This window comes from Ostrea edulis, chromosome 9, assembly GCF_947568905.1.
Source record: "Ostrea edulis chromosome 9, xbOstEdul1.1, whole genome shotgun sequence".
Classification (NCBI taxonomy): Eukaryota; Metazoa; Mollusca; class Bivalvia; order Ostreida; family Ostreidae; genus Ostrea; species Ostrea edulis.
Genome location: NC_079172.1, coordinates 11,336,406 through 11,353,817, shown reverse-complemented (window position 1 = coordinate 11,353,817; position 17,412 = coordinate 11,336,406). Strand labels below are relative to the sequence as shown.

Genomic DNA, 17,412 nt, shown 5'->3' with positions numbered 1-17,412 from the left:
TTTTCTTTAAACCACTACTCACTTTCTGAATGTATAAAACAAAACTGGTAGGAACCATTTCCTGAAAATTCGCGGATTGTGGTTTATTGTATCTATTTTTCAATTCCCATTGTCGTGTTCGGCTTTTATAAAACCTTTGAATTATGTAGACTTTACTGGATTAGATATATTATGGTTTTGCACAGAAAGTTTGGGGAACCTAACAAAATTTGCAGTCTCTGACTATTCTTGTAATCTCACTCAGTGAGCCTATTTCCAACATTATATGATTATGATGCTCAAGTGTTTACGGTCTCTTTTGAAGTTTAGCTATATATATCTAAATCATCTGTGATATTTTCATGTTTCGTGATATATGTTCTCGATAAGTATATATCTTAAAGACAGGTACCACAATGTAAACTATTTTGTATAACTAATTGTGCAATAATGTATAGATACAGGATATCATTATTATAGGCGGTTACATCCGGGTTATGGATACTGTCTCAAAGATGACCAACTACCCGGGATCATTCAGAAATGATATTGTGTATCCGTCATGTTCAATTAAAGTCAAGGTAGTTAGAAAGGAAATGATACTGAATATCCTATTTGTACAAGATCTTAGTGCACTTGGTTTCCCTGTCTGTGACACATGTTAATCTGTAGAAAACTCTAAGGTGGGACTGTCATTTTTTAATATACAATGCAATTATTGAGCCGTTCTTTGTAGCCCACCTTGCAAATTAAAACATCTTCGGGAATGAAATTGAAATCTTTTGTTTGAAGTCCCCAATTTCCAGACTTTGCATCCAAAACCCTTTCCTTGATTTTCAATGTTACTGCAAGGTGAAGATAACGAACAGTAATCAATCTCACAACTCCTATAAGCAATACAAAATAGAGAGTTGGGCAAACAGGGACCCCTGGACACACCAGAGGTGGGATCAGGTGCCTAAGAGGAATAAGCATCTTCTGTTGACCGGTCACACCCGCCGTGAACCCTATATCTTGCAATATGCAATATGATCGGTCACGTGATGATCAACAATATCCTGCAAGTGGCCCGATGTTTTGGGGCAGTAATAGCATCTGAATTTGACCATCTTGACGGGATCTGTAAAAACAAATGTGCATGCATTTAAAAAAGGGTCCAATCCTGAACCAAAATCGAGGTCCAATCCGGCACATTTTTTCATGGAAACGACCAGAGTCCAATCCTGCACATAAGCAAATGTTTAAGTCAAGATACATGTATTTATGAAACCAAGACAATTTAAGGGACAGATCGCATACATTTGATAAAGTTTTCATCAAAGGTTAGTGCACAGTTTATTATACGGAAATTATCTTTCTTAAAGTGCATTAAAACATGACCAGAAACATAGTCGCCCGCTTCGAGTTCTACCGAGAAAACATCGTCAACTTCGATCAATGATATTACAGTTGTATGCGTACATGAGTAAGAATTCCAACAACCAATCAACTTAATGATGCCTCCCTGGCCAGGCAGTGTTTTAGATTCATAAAATCATAATCTAATAAGTCGGTAAAACGAAAAGTTTTAAGAGCCTACCTTTGTTTGTAATATCCGCCAGCCATCTTGTTTTGTCCAATCCTGCACACGATCATGACAGTGAAATTGTAACGATGGGTAGGGATCCAGGTTAGAATAGGTCCTCAGTACCCCTTGCTTGTCTTAAGAGGCGACTAAATGGGGCGGTGTAACCGTGGTGGAGGTCTCTGGTGCTCAGGGTCGCTCTTAATAGAATATATAGGGAAAAGAACGACTCGGATCACCGGCTTCTGCGCATGCGTGGTATTTAACTCGAAGCGGTGCCCTACTGGTTTTAAATCCATAGTAATAATAAACCCCCTTCTCAGTTTTCTGTTTCGTATGCACATCATAACTTGAAAGATACAAATTAACTTGTATTATCCAACTCCAAAATTGATATTTTAATGCATAAGATTTCTGAATTATGTCTAAGATATCTAATAACGAATAAACAACTTGAAAACAATGGCTGTTTATTCAAAGCATATTTACAATAGTGTTATCTCCATAACAATTCCTAAGTCATCTTTTATATTTTAATCACATGACAACAGGTGTGAACAAGGCACAGCTAGACGCCTTAAACTTGGATTAACGTGCAGGTGTAAACAATTACCTGTAAATAAAACAACACCAGGTTATTCTACCGTGACCAACCTTCGTAATCATAAGTACAAATACCACTCGCCCAATTTACGAACAATACGTAGGCACATATTCAACATTGTTTTATTATTTATTTATCTATTTTGCATAGTATGTTTCTTCTCTCACCCTCTTTTATTTCAAATATATTTTCTGATTATCTGAATTCAAATTATCTCCGATATGCGAACAACCACACATCTACTGTATACAACTTGGAGGTTTACTTTGGGTGTTTTTGTACAAAAGGTGCAAATGGGTGGCGGTTTGATTTGAACTAGATAATTTAAGTGTAGTTTCAGAATTCGGGAGAGAAAAAATGGGGAAAATAATTATTTTGAATTAATTATGAGCGTCGGTGTCTGGGGTCGCTCTTCAAAATGACCGTTTCATATTTTCTCACAACTGACTAGGGTATGGTCTGTAAAAGTTGCACAAGGTGCAAATGGGTGGCGGTTTGATTTGAACTAGATAATTTAAGTGTAGTCTCAGAATTCGGGAGAGAAAAAATGGGGAAAATAATTATTTTGAATTAATTACCCTCCTTTCCCTCCATCCTTTCATAGATCCAGACTTTTGGATGATGCCACAGTGACAACACGTGTCTTTGATGACCATTCCTCCTATCCGATGGAACCAGATGCCAGCACAATTCCAGTTTTCCTTAACGACCTTACTAACACATTTGCTTTCATTTTATCTAAGGTTGGGATTCATGTGCAGTGTGACCAGTCAAGATCATTCCTACTCATGAATGATGTTGTTTTTCAGGTGTTTAATCAATGGAAAAAATCTAAAAGATCTCAAAATCTTTTGATTTCAGATTACTTGTTCACCTGGCACACCAGAAGCACTACCCCAATGAGGCGAATTGGAAACCTTGTTCTCATGACCCAAGAGCAAGTGCAGGCATACACTGGTTGGCTTGAATCCTACCTTGACGTCCGTGATTTACAGCATTTCCGAAATCCTGTGGACAATTAAGAGGTTTGTGGACCTAATTCTGTAACAGAAACTCATGACAGGTAAATAATAAATCAGTATCAATTGAACCTGGAAACAGATGCATTGATCGGCGAGTCCACCTGATTTTTATGAACCTCGAGTACATCAGTGCGAAAAATGTATATATATATATATATATATATATATATATATATATATATGCAGTTGTTGTAAATAGCAGTTTTATTGTTCTTCAGATATTGTAAATAATATACACATATTTTATTATTACTCTCAATGTTGTATGCTGACTCTCTGTTATGTAATTATTAAAGGTTTTAATAAAAACTTATCTTTTTCATAAACCCATTTAATATCAATCATTCAAATTTTGCCTCTCATGTTATTATTAACCTTTTTACTTCACACAATCCGGAAAAAAAATTACTTGAATTACATGTAATACATTAAGAGAATTACACAATTTGAATTTATTTAATACTAATAATAATGCTTTGATTAGATAATGTACAAGAAAGTGGTAGTTAAAACAATTATGGGGGTCACTATTCATGGTGTAGAAGGTAATTTGAAAACAGCAAAATAACAACTTTATTATTTTCAATGGATCCATAATAATAAAAACATTCATCACAGCATGAAATTCTGATTGGCAAGACATTCTTGAAAACTTTGGTTTAAAACTTTTGTTTTCACCTTTTGAGCACTGACCTTTTCTTCATTATTGTTCAGGCCAAATAAAAACATGTGTGGTTACAGTTAAACGACAGTCCATAATTTTTACCCCCGACCCTCAATTATCTTTTTTTTCCGGTTTTTAATATTTCCTAAATTCGTTACCATATACAAATAAATTACACGCCTTTTTCAAGATTTTCTTTTATGAGAAGGGTTAACTTTATTTACCACTACATATAGGTTTTTGGCCCATTTTCCTTCAGGTGAAGCTTTAAGTTCTTTCATAGCCAATATATAGATACCGCTCAAATGCTAAGCTGTAAACACTTACAACAGGCCATCTAATGTTAGACAGAGAGTGACATAGAACTAAAAAAATGCTTAAATACACAACTGAGCTATCACCCTACTTATTTTTGAAACAGTAAGAAAGATTTAAAAACTTGGAAGGGTTTGAAAACTGTAACCTGGGTGAAATATGACAACATGATTTTGGCAAATGCACTGATTTTGTTCTGCATTTTTATTTTTTAAAAATATATATATAAGTCTTAGAATTGTAAACACTAGGGTGATCCCTACCAATTTTGATAAATATATGTAAATGGTATATGCAAGGAAGTGACGATAAAAGGAAACTGTTTCCATCTTAAGTCTATAATAAAAAAGAAATTAAATATCATTCCTACATACCAACACTATATTTCAAGGGATTGTAACTGAAACCACACATAGTATTTTATTTTGTCTCTTCATTTTGGCTTTCTATAACATTTATTTTTATTCATTCCAAATTAGATCATACTTTTTACATTACGCACTGAAATTTTTTAAAGCCTCATTATAATTGTTAATGTTTTGTTTTTACTTACTAAGAAAATTTAAGGACTTTATTTTTCATTTGGGTTTAAATTTTTATTCAAAATTATGGCTCATATGAGGATACCTCCACGTGGTATGAGCTGGGCAATGATGTCACAAAATTACCTTCTTTCTTAGTCTTATTAAAAGAAGTGACATTAGCAGACATCCTCGTATTGTAAATATATATCTGTATCTAGTTTAAAAAGAACGCACGTTCACATTATGACCCCTGGTCTACTTTTTTGGGGATTGACAATGTTATGGTTTTGGCAATTATTTAATTAAGGAAATCAGAGGTCATGATTTGAAAAAGCTTGAATCTACAATACCTGAGAATGATTCCATATTAATAAGACTGATTACTGTTTGTAAACAAATTTCTTCATTCCTCCTATCTAAAACTAAATTGCCCATTGCCAATTGTGTTCCTCACTTACCCCTGAAGGGTTAAGATTTGAGCAAACTACTTCACTACTTGAAGATGCTTACATATAACTATGAATAATCATGACTTTGCTGTTCTTGAGAAAAAGATTTTTACAGTTTCTTCCTATGTATTTGTATGTAAAACTTTGATCCCCTATTGTGTCCCATTCAACACCCGGGGGCCATGATTTGAGCAAACTTGAATCTGCAACTATGTCAGGAAGCTTTCATGTAAATCTCTGCTTTTCTAGCTCAGTGGTTCTTGAGAAGAAGATTCTTAAAGATTTATTCTATATATTTGTATGTAAAACTTTGACCCCCTACTGTGGTCCCATTCAACACCCGGGGGCCATGATTTGAACAAATTGAGTCTGCAATATGCCAGGAAGCTTCAATGTAAATTTTAGCTTTTTTGGCCCAGTGGTTCTCGAAGATTTTTAAATGAAACCCACCCTATTTTTGCATTTTTATGATTATCTCCCCTTTGAAAGGCTCATGGCCCTTCATTTGAACAAACTTGAAAGACCTTTACCCAAGGATGCTTTGGGCCAAGTTTGGTTGAAATTGGCTTAGTGGTTCTGGAGAAGAAGTCGAAAATGTAAAAAGTTTAGACAGACAACGGACAACAGGTGATCATAAAAGTTCACTTGAGGTTTCAGCGGGTTTTGCTATTTTGATATATAGCCTATCAAACTCCAGTAAGATGAGAGTGATACCAGACAGTCAACATTAGAAAGTGCACTGTTTCAAAATTACTTGTTGATATATTACAAATATGCGTGATGCTGTTTTATAACTGACCTTTAGGATGTTTCTTAGTGTTTGAAATTAACCATAGACCGAGTCCATGTCAAATGGCACTGGTCTATAACAATTGTAATTGGGATATAACAAAACGTGTATGTTAATTTTCTTAGTTTAAAGCAATTGAGAACACCTTTTTGGAAATGGAAAGAAAATATGCTTTATAAGTACTTTAAAAGTCAATAAAAATGTTTTAAATTTGTGTTATTTTTTTCAATGTTGCGGTCTATGCCAATTCGATGAGGTCTATGTCATCTAGTTTTGGCATAAACCCAGTCTGTACTAAGTTTTAAACGAATTTCGAAAACTGCTTTTCTGTTACTTTAACTTTAATTCAGAAAAATATACTGACAACACGTCACACCAGCATATTTCTTTTCTGTTTTACCACACCCAAACATATAAAAGGTGTGGTGACTACAAATGAAGGGAAGAAATGCATTAAAATGCACCATTTTAAATCATTCTTTTTAAATGGGCTAACCTCCCCCCAAACCCCACAGTAAGGTATAGATTTGCCACTGTATTTGAGTGCAACCTGATGTTATTAAAGAACAGACGTAGCTCAAAAATTGCAAATTCACATGAAATTATGCTACTCTACAGATTACTTCGAAAAAAATGTATAATTCAAATCCAACAAAAAAATCAACAGACTGATTGAAATGGATCACAGATTAAAATGTATCACAATGAGGGAAATTGGGATGTTTTGGAGAATTGACAAATTCAAGGCAGAAAGAATTAAAAGGATCAGTAAATGATGTCATAATACTTGCCCTTTGACCCCTAAATATCAAGGCTCTACCATATAGAAATTTCATGCAAATGATTATGCACATTTTTACTGTATGCTCGAGAATGTCCAATATATAGGATGTTCTCTATTCGTTTTTCACAGGGTAAATAATTCATATTGTTCATTCCAAAGATAATTGATTATTGCATTAGTATGCAAACTTCACACTAATTGCTGATTACAACCATATAAAATGTTTACAATTACCTATGGGTCGAATTATGCGAGCGTCGAACAGCAGGGCTACCGCTATATTTAGAGCGACCCTGAGCACCAGCGACCGTGATCACCGCTACAGCGGTCCTTCGGATGTGATCGTAAAAAACCGAGGTCCCGTGTCACAGAAGGTGTGGCATGATAAAGACCCCTCTCTGCGCAAAGACCGTAAGCGCCGAGCATAAGCATAAATTGTGTAGCCCTTCAGCGGCAATAGTGACGTCTCCATATGAGTGTGAAAATTTTTCGAGTGGGGCGTTAAACAATATACAGATAATCATTACCGCCGATGGTTTTAATAAGTAGAAACAATTTATGAATCCTTTTTTGGTGAAAAATAATTGCGAATTTCATTTTTAAAATTGAATTAATGGTGAAAGGATGGAAGGTGTTCTGACGTAGTACATTTACATATATACACTTTCAGGAAACTACAATCATGATTAAGAGCTTTCTTTATAAAAAAAAAAAAAAGATAAAAAAAAAAGTCTTTATGCATACACTCTATAGAAAATCATTCAGCGTGACACTTATTCCATCGTTTGTTTAGTCATGCATGACTGATTTAATTGCGATACAGTTTGGTAAGTGCGTATGATATTCCGCCATTGAAATTCTCTTTTTTGACCTCAACATAATCTTCGCCCAGTGAACGATGAACTCTCCTGAAATTTCAAAATTTTCTTTCAATGAGTTCACGCAACGTCTTTTGCGAGCACAATACATTTTACAACACTTGCCTGTCGCTTGCATTGATCAATCTGAATTCGCTTCAAAGAATGAAACGTCTTTTAAAAACGTTCAAAATACATCTTTATCATTTACCGCATGACAAATTACAAAAGCAGTGACTAAATTTATTTTAGGCATATGTGCTTATTACTCGCCCGACGGTATTAAATTGCACCTTCGTGCACTTGCTTTTAAACATAGTAATTAGCCAATTCAAAAAAATACAATGATCAACGGGTATTGGTTGGCAACCTAACATGGCTACATTAACAAACGATTTTTTAACCGGGAATTGCATTAGGCTATAAAGTTTTGGGTAAGTCTTGACACAAAGTAGAGGGAAAATATAATTATGTTATCTTTTAAGGATACAAGAATACTGCGATGTAAGACCTCCATCACGTGTAGATTAAGAAAGGCTGGTTGGTTGTATGTGTATAAACGTCCCTCTCGAGAATCGAGTTTTGTTCCCAATATGCCCCATTATTATCGCACCATGAAAATAAAAGGTGCGTATGGTTAGATCAAAGCAGTAGTAGGTCTTAATATTACGAGATTAAATGATTTTGTTCTTCCGATATTGTCTTGGATAATTATAGAATAAGAAATAGAATAGTATGGCAAATTTTTATCATATAATTAATCCTATCATTTATCATGTAAATTTTTTTGGGATTGCCTTCCCCTTTAATAAGGATGCTTATGCGATTTTTCAGTTCGAACCTTTGAGCTTAGACGTTTCATATCGATTGAATATTTTCTGTGCTCGTTTAACTTTGTGCAACCCGAGTCTGATCTTTGTGACAAGCTGGTTGTGGTAGATGAGTCTGATCTTTGTGACAAGCTGGTTATGGTAGATGCGTCTGATCTTTGTGACAAGCTGGTTGTGGTAGATGAGTCTGATCTTTGTGACAAGCTGGTTGTGGTAGATGAGTCTGATTTTTGTGACAAGCTGGTTGTGGTCGCTTCCTACCTCTGCACCTCTGTATACTCCCACATCTTGTATGGATCTTTTAAATTTCCCGTTAATGGCTATGTGATCTGTCTGGTTTTTGTGTTCTCCATTTGGGGATGTCCAGGTTTGCAAAAGTATATTCTTGTGTGGAAACATGGTACATATGTAGATGTGATAGCTAAATTGGTAAGTGCACAAAACGATGCGAGTCTATCCCCATTGTCATTTCGTTCGTAATGGACTCCATGTATACCTACAATGCCTTTCTCTCCATCCAGCTGGCTTTTGCATTGAGATATCCTACTTCTAACAGAATGTCGTGCTGAAGTGTTGAGTGTATGCCTTTCTTTACTCTCCTCTTCAATATCATCGGCCAGTGCATATACCTGAATAACTGGTTTTTGGTGTGTTTTGACTAGAATCGGACAGTGATGATCCTGTGGCTCATTGGGTGACGTTGTTGTATCCTTCGACACCGCTATTGCAACCCCGTTGCTGTGATGATCGTCTGCTCTTCCGGAGTATATGATGGTCTCTCCTGTTTGGCTTCTGATTTTCCAGGCCCTGTCCACCTACATTCGCTAATTCCTAACATGTCTTGATGGTATCTCCTCATCTCTCTCATGACCTGCGCTGTATTCCCAGTCACGTATATGTTCCTGATGTTCCATGTCCCAGTCCTCCTGGTAACTTTGGGGTTGATCAGTGATTCATTCTCCACACGAACTTCCTTGTGACTTTTGCCCGAACGCGTCATACTGACATCTCCAGGAATGTGCTGGATTGCTGATGTCTCCCATCTTCGATTCTATATGAATTGTTCAAGGTTTCCGTAATCCTTTTGTTTTTAATGAGGTAGGGTGATTGACCCTATGCTCAACTTTTAACCTGTTGCCTACAGGGTCGAAGACCATAGACATTTTTTCTCATGTAGAAGCTTTTGAATAAATTATGCCTCGTAAGAATACAAAAAAGGCAAGTTTGATATTTGGTATGTGAATATACCATGATAAGACAGTGTGTCACGTACCATTTTTGATGAACGTAGACCTTGACCATTTATATAAAGGTCAAATAATAGAATTTTTGGGGCATTTTTGTTGTCTGGACCATAACTTTTTTGTCGTTTGGCATAGACCCTTGATATTTGGTATGTGGGTATTCCATGATAAGACAGTGAGTTACATGTCATTTTTAATGACCTTTAACCTTTATGTAAAGGTCAAATGATATAATTTTGGGTTAGGCCTTTAATATTTGGTATGTTGGTATACCATGATAAGACGGAGTGTCGCGTGTCACTTTTGATAACCTTTGACCTTAACCTTTTATTTAAAGGTCAAATGATAGAATATTTTGGGCATTTTTGTTGTCCGGATCATATCTTTTTTGTCTTTTGATATAGGCATTTGGTATGTGGGTATACCAAGATAAGACGATGTGTTTTGTGCCATTTTTGATGACCTTTGATTTTGACCTTTTTAAGTAAATGTCAAATGATAGAATTTTTTGAGCCTTTTTTTGTCCGGACCATAATTTTTTTTATCTTTTGACATAGGCCTTTGATATTTGGTATGTTAGCGAGTGTAATTTACAATCATATGTTCACAACACTGTTTCTTGTTTGAAGCGCATATACATACAGGAGAATGTTATGTACCGTAAGTCTTAATTTTCCACTTTAAAGATGATGCCTAAAATGTTTTAAAACTATGGAATTGGAAGGAGCTGCATCAGTTTTAGTGAGCTAAAACAATATTCTTCCTGGTTAAAAAAACAGCTGTCCATGATGTAAAAAAGCCTATCTTTAATTCATCTTGAGGAATTGTGCTTGAAGACTTCACTCTAAAGCTGGTATTAAAATATATATGCTTAAGTTCGTCATTGACAATGTTTATGTGGTATTTGGTGATGAGGTCTTCCAACAGTGTATGGGCACAGTTCAATATATTCCAGTGAACTCGAAATAAAATACACCACAGAGTCTTCCATATCTGCTTCATATTTTTGAAACATATATGCTAACGGCAAACTAAAACATTTGTAGGGGTATTAGTTCACATCCAGCGGTATTGTGTAAGTACGGAAATGAGCCGGGATTCAATATAACTGGCTACCTAGCATGGCTACATCAACGAAAGAAATCATAAAAAGCTGCGAGTTTTCGGGTCGTATGGGACTTTGATGAATGTCTAAAGGTATGTTTGAACACAATTATAGTAGGAAAATATGTTCAGAATTTTTTCATTTTCAATTTATGAGACGGTAATACAAAAATACAACGATATCAGGCCTCAACTGTGCGCAGCTTTCTTTGCGCCGTAAATCGAAAGTAATTTTTTAATAAGAGGTGGATCTGTAGCTCTCTGATCTGTCCAAATATTTTCTCAGAGAGCTACAGTTCTGCAGCTATATAATGATCTAATTTGCAAATACAGTATGTTATTACATATATAGCTGCCTGATGCGTTCCAAACACAGTGTTAAACCGTTCTTTATATACCGAATTTAACTACGGATTACTCCATTCACCTGATAGAGATATAGGGTACACAGCGGATGTTACCGGTCAACAGAGGATGCCTACTCCTGACCCCACATGGGGTTTCCAGGGGTTTACTACTCTTAATTTTAAATTCTTTATGGTATATATGAGATTAATCGTTCCTTATTTTCACCTTGTCTCTAATCGTTTATTCATCAGAACAAAACTACGCTTCTTAATTTCTGACTTTGACAAACCCTTAGAAATTGGCTGTTTAGGTCATAGGATACCCAAGATTGTCAAATAAAATTTGATTTTGCTGTGTTAACGAGGGATTTCTATTGTTTTATCATACAACAATGTAAACCGGTCAATAATACAGAAAATGCGCAAATGAAAATTCGCTTTTTAAGGATTTCAATCTTTGGGTAATGTTTTTCCATTAAATTTTGAAATAAAGATGTGTGAATAATGCTAAAATAAAGGTGATTTCATATAACGTTTTGTGGTAAATATAGGATTTTAGCAATATTAAAACATTTGCATATAATTTTGCAAAATTCTGCAACAATATATTTTGGGTATCCTGATTTATTCTTTATAATTACACCCAACCATACCATTAAGATGTCTTCTCTTCGTAAGCAATCAATTTTATATAACATTTTAGTATATTTTGATTAGCCTTTGCCGAAAACTCGCAGTAATCCACATTACTTTATACTACCATTGATATTATTATAAGACATAAAGTTTGTTTTTATAATCTGCAGAAATAAACGATAATCTTCAAGGACATGTAAGCATATACTTGTTAATGTCAAATTGACAACATTATCCTTCCTGTAAATGTTGTTTAACACATGTCGCTCTACGTGTATCCTGCTCTCGTTTTCAGGTTATCCTGGACGTAGATATCGTCGAGCTACTGATCAGTACGCAACCGTTTCATAACTTGTATTTTCAACAATTAAGGGTAAGCTTTTAAACTTTATGCACGTTTCCAGTAATTGCAGTCTTCTTTAACTCTCGGATGTTGCATAATTTGTGCCAAAAATTATAAATGCAAAATAAAAACATCACGTGTTCAATTTCCAATTCAATACTATGCTATTGATTTATATATTATTTGATGATCTAAAAAATACGAGGGTTGTTAAAAAGTTCCTAGAGTGACATCATCAAATTAAAACGGAAAGAACAATATGATGTAATTAGAATTGATTCTGAACAGAAATAGACACACGTTTATTAATATTTCATAATTCTATACACCTGTAATACGAAGGTTCTAGAACCCGGCGCATGTTACCGTCATGGCGTCCTTTAATACGTTTTCTTGGTGTGCCTGTCCGGTTGTTTTCAATTATTTTTTGTTTATCTGTATTTTATATGAATTTAAGTTTTCAAAGTACTAGCTTATTTCCTAACCTTTCTCTGTCTGTAATTGTGCACCCACAATATACTTGAACAGTAAATTCAAGCTGTGGTCTGATTAGCCATATTCCATTATCATCTGCATATGGTGTTCATTTATCTCAACTGATTCGATATGCAAGAGCTTGTTCTGGGTATAGTCAGTTTTTAAATCGATGTAAGCTACTGACAAACAAATTGATGGTACAGGGATTTCAACAGTCTCGATTGAAGTCAGCATTTCGCAAATTCTATGGTCGTTATAACGATCTAGTTCGTCAATACAACCTTGCATTGGGTCAAATGCTGTCTGACGTGTTTCATACCGATTGTTAAGCCGTTCTTGGCACACTGATTTTGACTGCGGATAATTCCGTTTACCTGATCAGGATATGGGGCCCACGGCGGGTGTGACCGGTCAACAGGGGATGCTTACTCCTCCTAGGCACCTGATCCTACCTCTGGTGTGTCCAGGGGTCCGTGTTTGCCCAACTATATATTTTGTATTGCTTGTAGGAGTTATGACATTGATCACTGTTCGTTATCTTCACCTTACTTTATAAATTTGGGGTAGTATATCCTTAAGTTATCAAAGGTTTTTGAAAACTTTTTTTGTTTTTACAATGCCATCAATGTTTTGATACTACTAATTCAATAATTGTCTATGTGGTGTGATATATTCTAACTGGCAGTTATAAAAAAAAAAATGAAATGAGATATCGTCAAACAATTTTTTTTAATGAAAATTGACAGCTTTAGTTTTGTGAGGGTTAAATTCAATAATCAATATTTGACCATTGATCTGGTATCAGTATCAGTAAGACTGATTATCTGAATATTGCTTTAGCGGGTTATCGTTAGTATATAATCTACAAACATCATTTACATAATATACAACCTTTTCGCATATATATATATATATATATATATATATATATATATATATATATATACAAAGCACTAAAATGACCAACGACACGAACAACCAGATTGTCAAATTTTCAGGAAAGACGAAAAGAATTACATAATGTGGCCAATATCAACAGAGAATAATAACAAAAACTACATATACAAAAACTACATATAAATACACTACACTACAACTACACTAATCTACATACGTATTTACAACACAGACTACATGGGGGTTTTTGGGGGTTTTTTTTTTTTTTTTTGGTCTTTAGGCTTGCCAATCAATGTTAAAAGTGGAGCGAATTAGGACATGCCTTATTCGTCCAAAGAGCTGATCCAAAATCTGATTTTCATTTGTTTTTATGTTTTTCATTTGTATTGTATAATTTTTCATTTGTTTTGTTTGGTTTGATTTCATTCGTTTAAACCATGGTTCGATTATCAAGGGACAGGCTATGTTTTTTTTTTTAAAAATACATAATTATTGTTTACCTATACCTTTTCCTCGCTTATGAATCTCGTGTTTAACTAGTCCTGCATAGAAATAGGGAACAAGATTATCTTAAACATGATACATGCTAAAATTAATTGACCAATGAATTCGTTCATAAAAAATCAAATAAACACTCTTGAGAATGATCAATATCTGACATTTATATATTCAAATGAAGATGTTTTGGGTGACTGTCCTCCCTTTGTAAAGCACTTTACAGTGATTTGTTTTCTATAAGGCGCTATATAAATTTTATTATCATTTCCAGAACTGCAAAATGAGCCACCTGTTGGATTACAACGAAGTTTCTAAATCATATGATTCAGGAAGAACGGCATCAGACGCCCACCTTCTCAAAAGTATGATGGAAAACTTTACAGGAAAAAATGTTCAGGTAAAGTTGTTTTCTTATTTGAATACATCATTAGTAGTGTTCCGGTGACACCGGAAAGAGATATTGCCTGGGTAGTGTTTTCCGGTGACACCGAAAAGGGATATTACTAAGGTCGTGTTTTATCGGTAGCACTGTTCATCTATTCTAATTTTATTTCCAATCTTTTCTAGCAATGATCTAAAATACAAATAAAATGCAAAAGAGTAACTTTGACATCTAACAAGAAATGAAGCACTTTGTATAAATGGTTTTCTTCAGCAGGGTTAGGGACATACGCAAAACTCTCACAATGCAAATTTATCTTGAACTCCATATTGCATTTTAATGTTTTAATGTAAAATGAGAAACAATGCTCAAAAGCCTCATTTGCAAACGCAAAATCAATTATCAATTATAACGAAGTGGTGGGAACTTCTTCAATTTCTTCAAAATGTGCATGGTTCCTGATTTATCTTCTCATGATGAATTTCTCCATATACATGTAGGATATGGACATAATTGATATTGCGTGTGGAACGGGTAACTACGCAGATTATTTCAAGCAATTCAAACCACAAAGCCTCACTTTGATAGACGCTAGCGAAGGTATGCTTGACGAGGCCAAAGCAAAACTGATGTCACCATTAAAAAAGCCACGACTGTCCTTCAAAAAGGCAATTCTGCCAGAAATACCTTATGAAGACAATTCGTTTGATGTTGGCATGATTAATATGGTAAGTGCTTTAAGCGAAAAAAAAAATCATAATGAAGTTATTTATCCAAATAGAAATATTGTGTGTCTTTATAAAGCTCTTCATGCAATGATTTTGAATTAGGTCTTGCATCATTTAGAAGACCATCCTGATGGAAAATCGTTTCCAACGGTAATTAAAACATTGAAGGAAGTTTATCGCGTCCTTAAACCTGGAGGAGTGTTAACCATCCTTACGGAGACGCCGGAGAATTTAGACGGAAATTGGTTTGCTAATCTTTACCCACAAATTACAAAGAGGTACCAGGAAAAATTACCCACTCATAAACAACTTAAAGAAATGCTTGCAGAGTCCGGATTCTCTTTGAAATCGGCCTTGAAAACACTATGGCCATCATATCTTCCTGATTACGAACACTTAGAAGGACCACTGGAAGAATCTTGGAGAAACGTAAATTCCTATTGGACAGTTTATACAGAGGCAGAAATCCAGGAAATGATAAAGAATGTCACTCAAATGAAAAATAATGGCAGTCTTCAAGGATTTTATAAAATGCATGATAATATTCATACTCTTGGAACCTATGAAATTTTCGCAGCTAAAAAAGAATTGAAATAATAATTACTATGGGGAGTGATACGATATCGAAAGACTTTCTATATTTCACTTAGTTAAATGTCTACGTTATAGATAACTATATATATATATATATTTTTTTTTTATATATATATATATATATATACATTGTATATATATATATATATATATATATATATATATAAGTTCACTTGTTTTGTTTTAATGCATGTTTAAGTTATTTTAATTGCTGTAATTAACTACCTTTGATAAATCTCAATGCTAGAATAAATAAAACTGATCACATACTATGTGTTTATGCCTCTCATGTAAGATTTATTTCTTTAACATAAACGAGTCAATATGAAGTGTGTTGAACTTTCTGAAATTGTTTTCCCGGATAACCTGAAACTCGGTCTACTTATTTTGTCGATAAGAGCGACTGAATTAATCTAAGTTACAAACGTACACAGTTTTTCCAGAGGAACACAAAAACTCTGAAATAAATATATATACAGATGTACATAGTACATAACAATTACGTGATATCAAGTTCTAAGGAAGTAACTATGCTATCGACCAAGTAGAAGCACGTGTATTTCATGTAACAGTTCCCACAGATTTAATGTTGCGCTAAGCACGATTCCTTGCCTCTGAATGATTTTCAACATCAAGGTTCAACATTTGACCGAGATCTATCGAGAGGATCCAATGCGGTGACGTTTACGGGAGGAAATTCTTCTTAATTTTTTATTATTCAAATGTCCCTTTGAGAATTTTTCACCCATATTTAGTAGTAGTCGTCATCATATGAAGGTGAAATGAATGTTAGAATTTGAGCTATACAGGACGTACCATACCTCGGCTGTAACATTGGGGCTACATTATTGTAACAATGTCTACGTGACACAGGACCTTCGTTTTCAAGGTCATATTAGGGAGCCCCATGACTTTAACTTCTAGATACCGAGATTTTTGCATAACAACACTCACTATTAAGGATTATCTCCCTCACGCATATCTCTAATCCTTAGACGAATTTGACTCCACTTTTTTGGCACAGTGTTTCCCCCTATAATAGCTCTACAACTTCAATGTTATTTCGGATTTCAAACATTTCGGTTGAACATCACTGAAGAGACATTATTTGTCGAAATGCGCATCTGGTGCATCAAAATTGGTACCGTATAAGTTTTACATCAGTACCTATTTCTACGTCTTAGATTTACAAACATCATCTTAAAGAGCATTGACCATTCCCAGTAAACACCGATTGTCGGATTGAAAAGATCGAACCAAATCACTAGAAACCGGAAATATTGCGAAGACGGCATTCCGATGTTACATCACATTCCCCAGAGACTTCAAATGACCTCAGGCACAGACGATATGTCCATAGCAACGCTAGAGAATACCAGTACGTGAAAGGTGAAGATAACGAACAGTAATCAATCATAACTCATATAAGGAGTACAAAATAGAGAATTGGGCAAACACGAACCCCTAGATGCACCATTTAGCGAGGAGTCACTGCTGAAGTTCATAGATGACGAAGGAAATAACAGTAACTTCTAAGAGGTCGATAGGTTGACTGTTATGTTGTGGTCACTAATCCAGTTCAAGTAACGGTACTCTGACAACCCTGCATTATAACAAAATCCTTCAAACAAGGCTCATTTCACTTGTGATTTTCTGGGAGGAGTCTATTCTCGGCTGGATATTTGGACTGACGCCTTCACCGAATCTCGGAGCAGTCCTTCATAATTCCTGTCTGGAAAGTTACATCCAGCTTCAGCCGGTTCTACCAATTAATGTGCAT

The 17,412-nt window shown here is 34.9% G+C and overlaps 2 protein-coding genes across 2 annotated transcripts in view; one reads left to right on the top strand and one right to left on the bottom strand.

Annotated features, from left to right (window-relative positions):
- Nucleotides 1-2,948, bottom strand: part of LOC125659498 (guanylate cyclase soluble subunit beta-2-like) — a 15,847-nt gene extending 12,899 nt beyond the window's left edge. The window contains exons 1-3 of the mRNA XM_056148516.1: nt 2,726-2,948; nt 1,559-2,156; nt 1-1,099 (exon numbers count right to left, since the gene is read on the bottom strand). The exon at nt 1-1,099 is cut by the window's left edge and continues 5,746 nt beyond it. The gene's annotated coding sequence lies outside the window, so the exon portion shown is untranslated. The remainder of the gene's footprint in view (nt 1,100-1,558; nt 2,157-2,725) is intronic.
- A 9,065-nt stretch (nt 2,949-12,013) lies between these two features.
- LOC125660198 (demethylmenaquinone methyltransferase-like) lies at nt 12,014-15,901 on the top strand. Its single transcript, XM_056148515.1, has 4 exons — nt 12,014-12,086; nt 14,200-14,325; nt 14,811-15,038; nt 15,141-15,901. Exons 2-4 carry the CDS (start codon nt 14,209-14,211, stop codon nt 15,633-15,635), a joined length of 840 nt encoding a protein of 279 aa, XP_056004490.1. The 5' UTR covers nt 12,014-12,086; nt 14,200-14,208; the 3' UTR covers nt 15,636-15,901.
- Nucleotides 15,902-17,412: the final 1,511 nt, after the last annotated feature.

Excerpts from the sequence above, each read along its gene's own strand:
- LOC125660198 (XM_056148515.1), top strand. The coding sequence starts at position 14,209 with ATGAGCCACCTGTTGGATTACAACGAAGTTTCTAAATCATATGATTCA. Across the intron at positions 14,326-14,810 it reads TTACAGGAAAAAATGTTCAG|GATATGGACATAATTGATAT; the intron begins GTAAAGTTGTTT and ends ATATACATGTAG. Across the intron at positions 15,039-15,140 it reads ATGTTGGCATGATTAATATG|GTCTTGCATCATTTAGAAGA; the intron begins GTAAGTGCTTTA and ends ATTTTGAATTAG.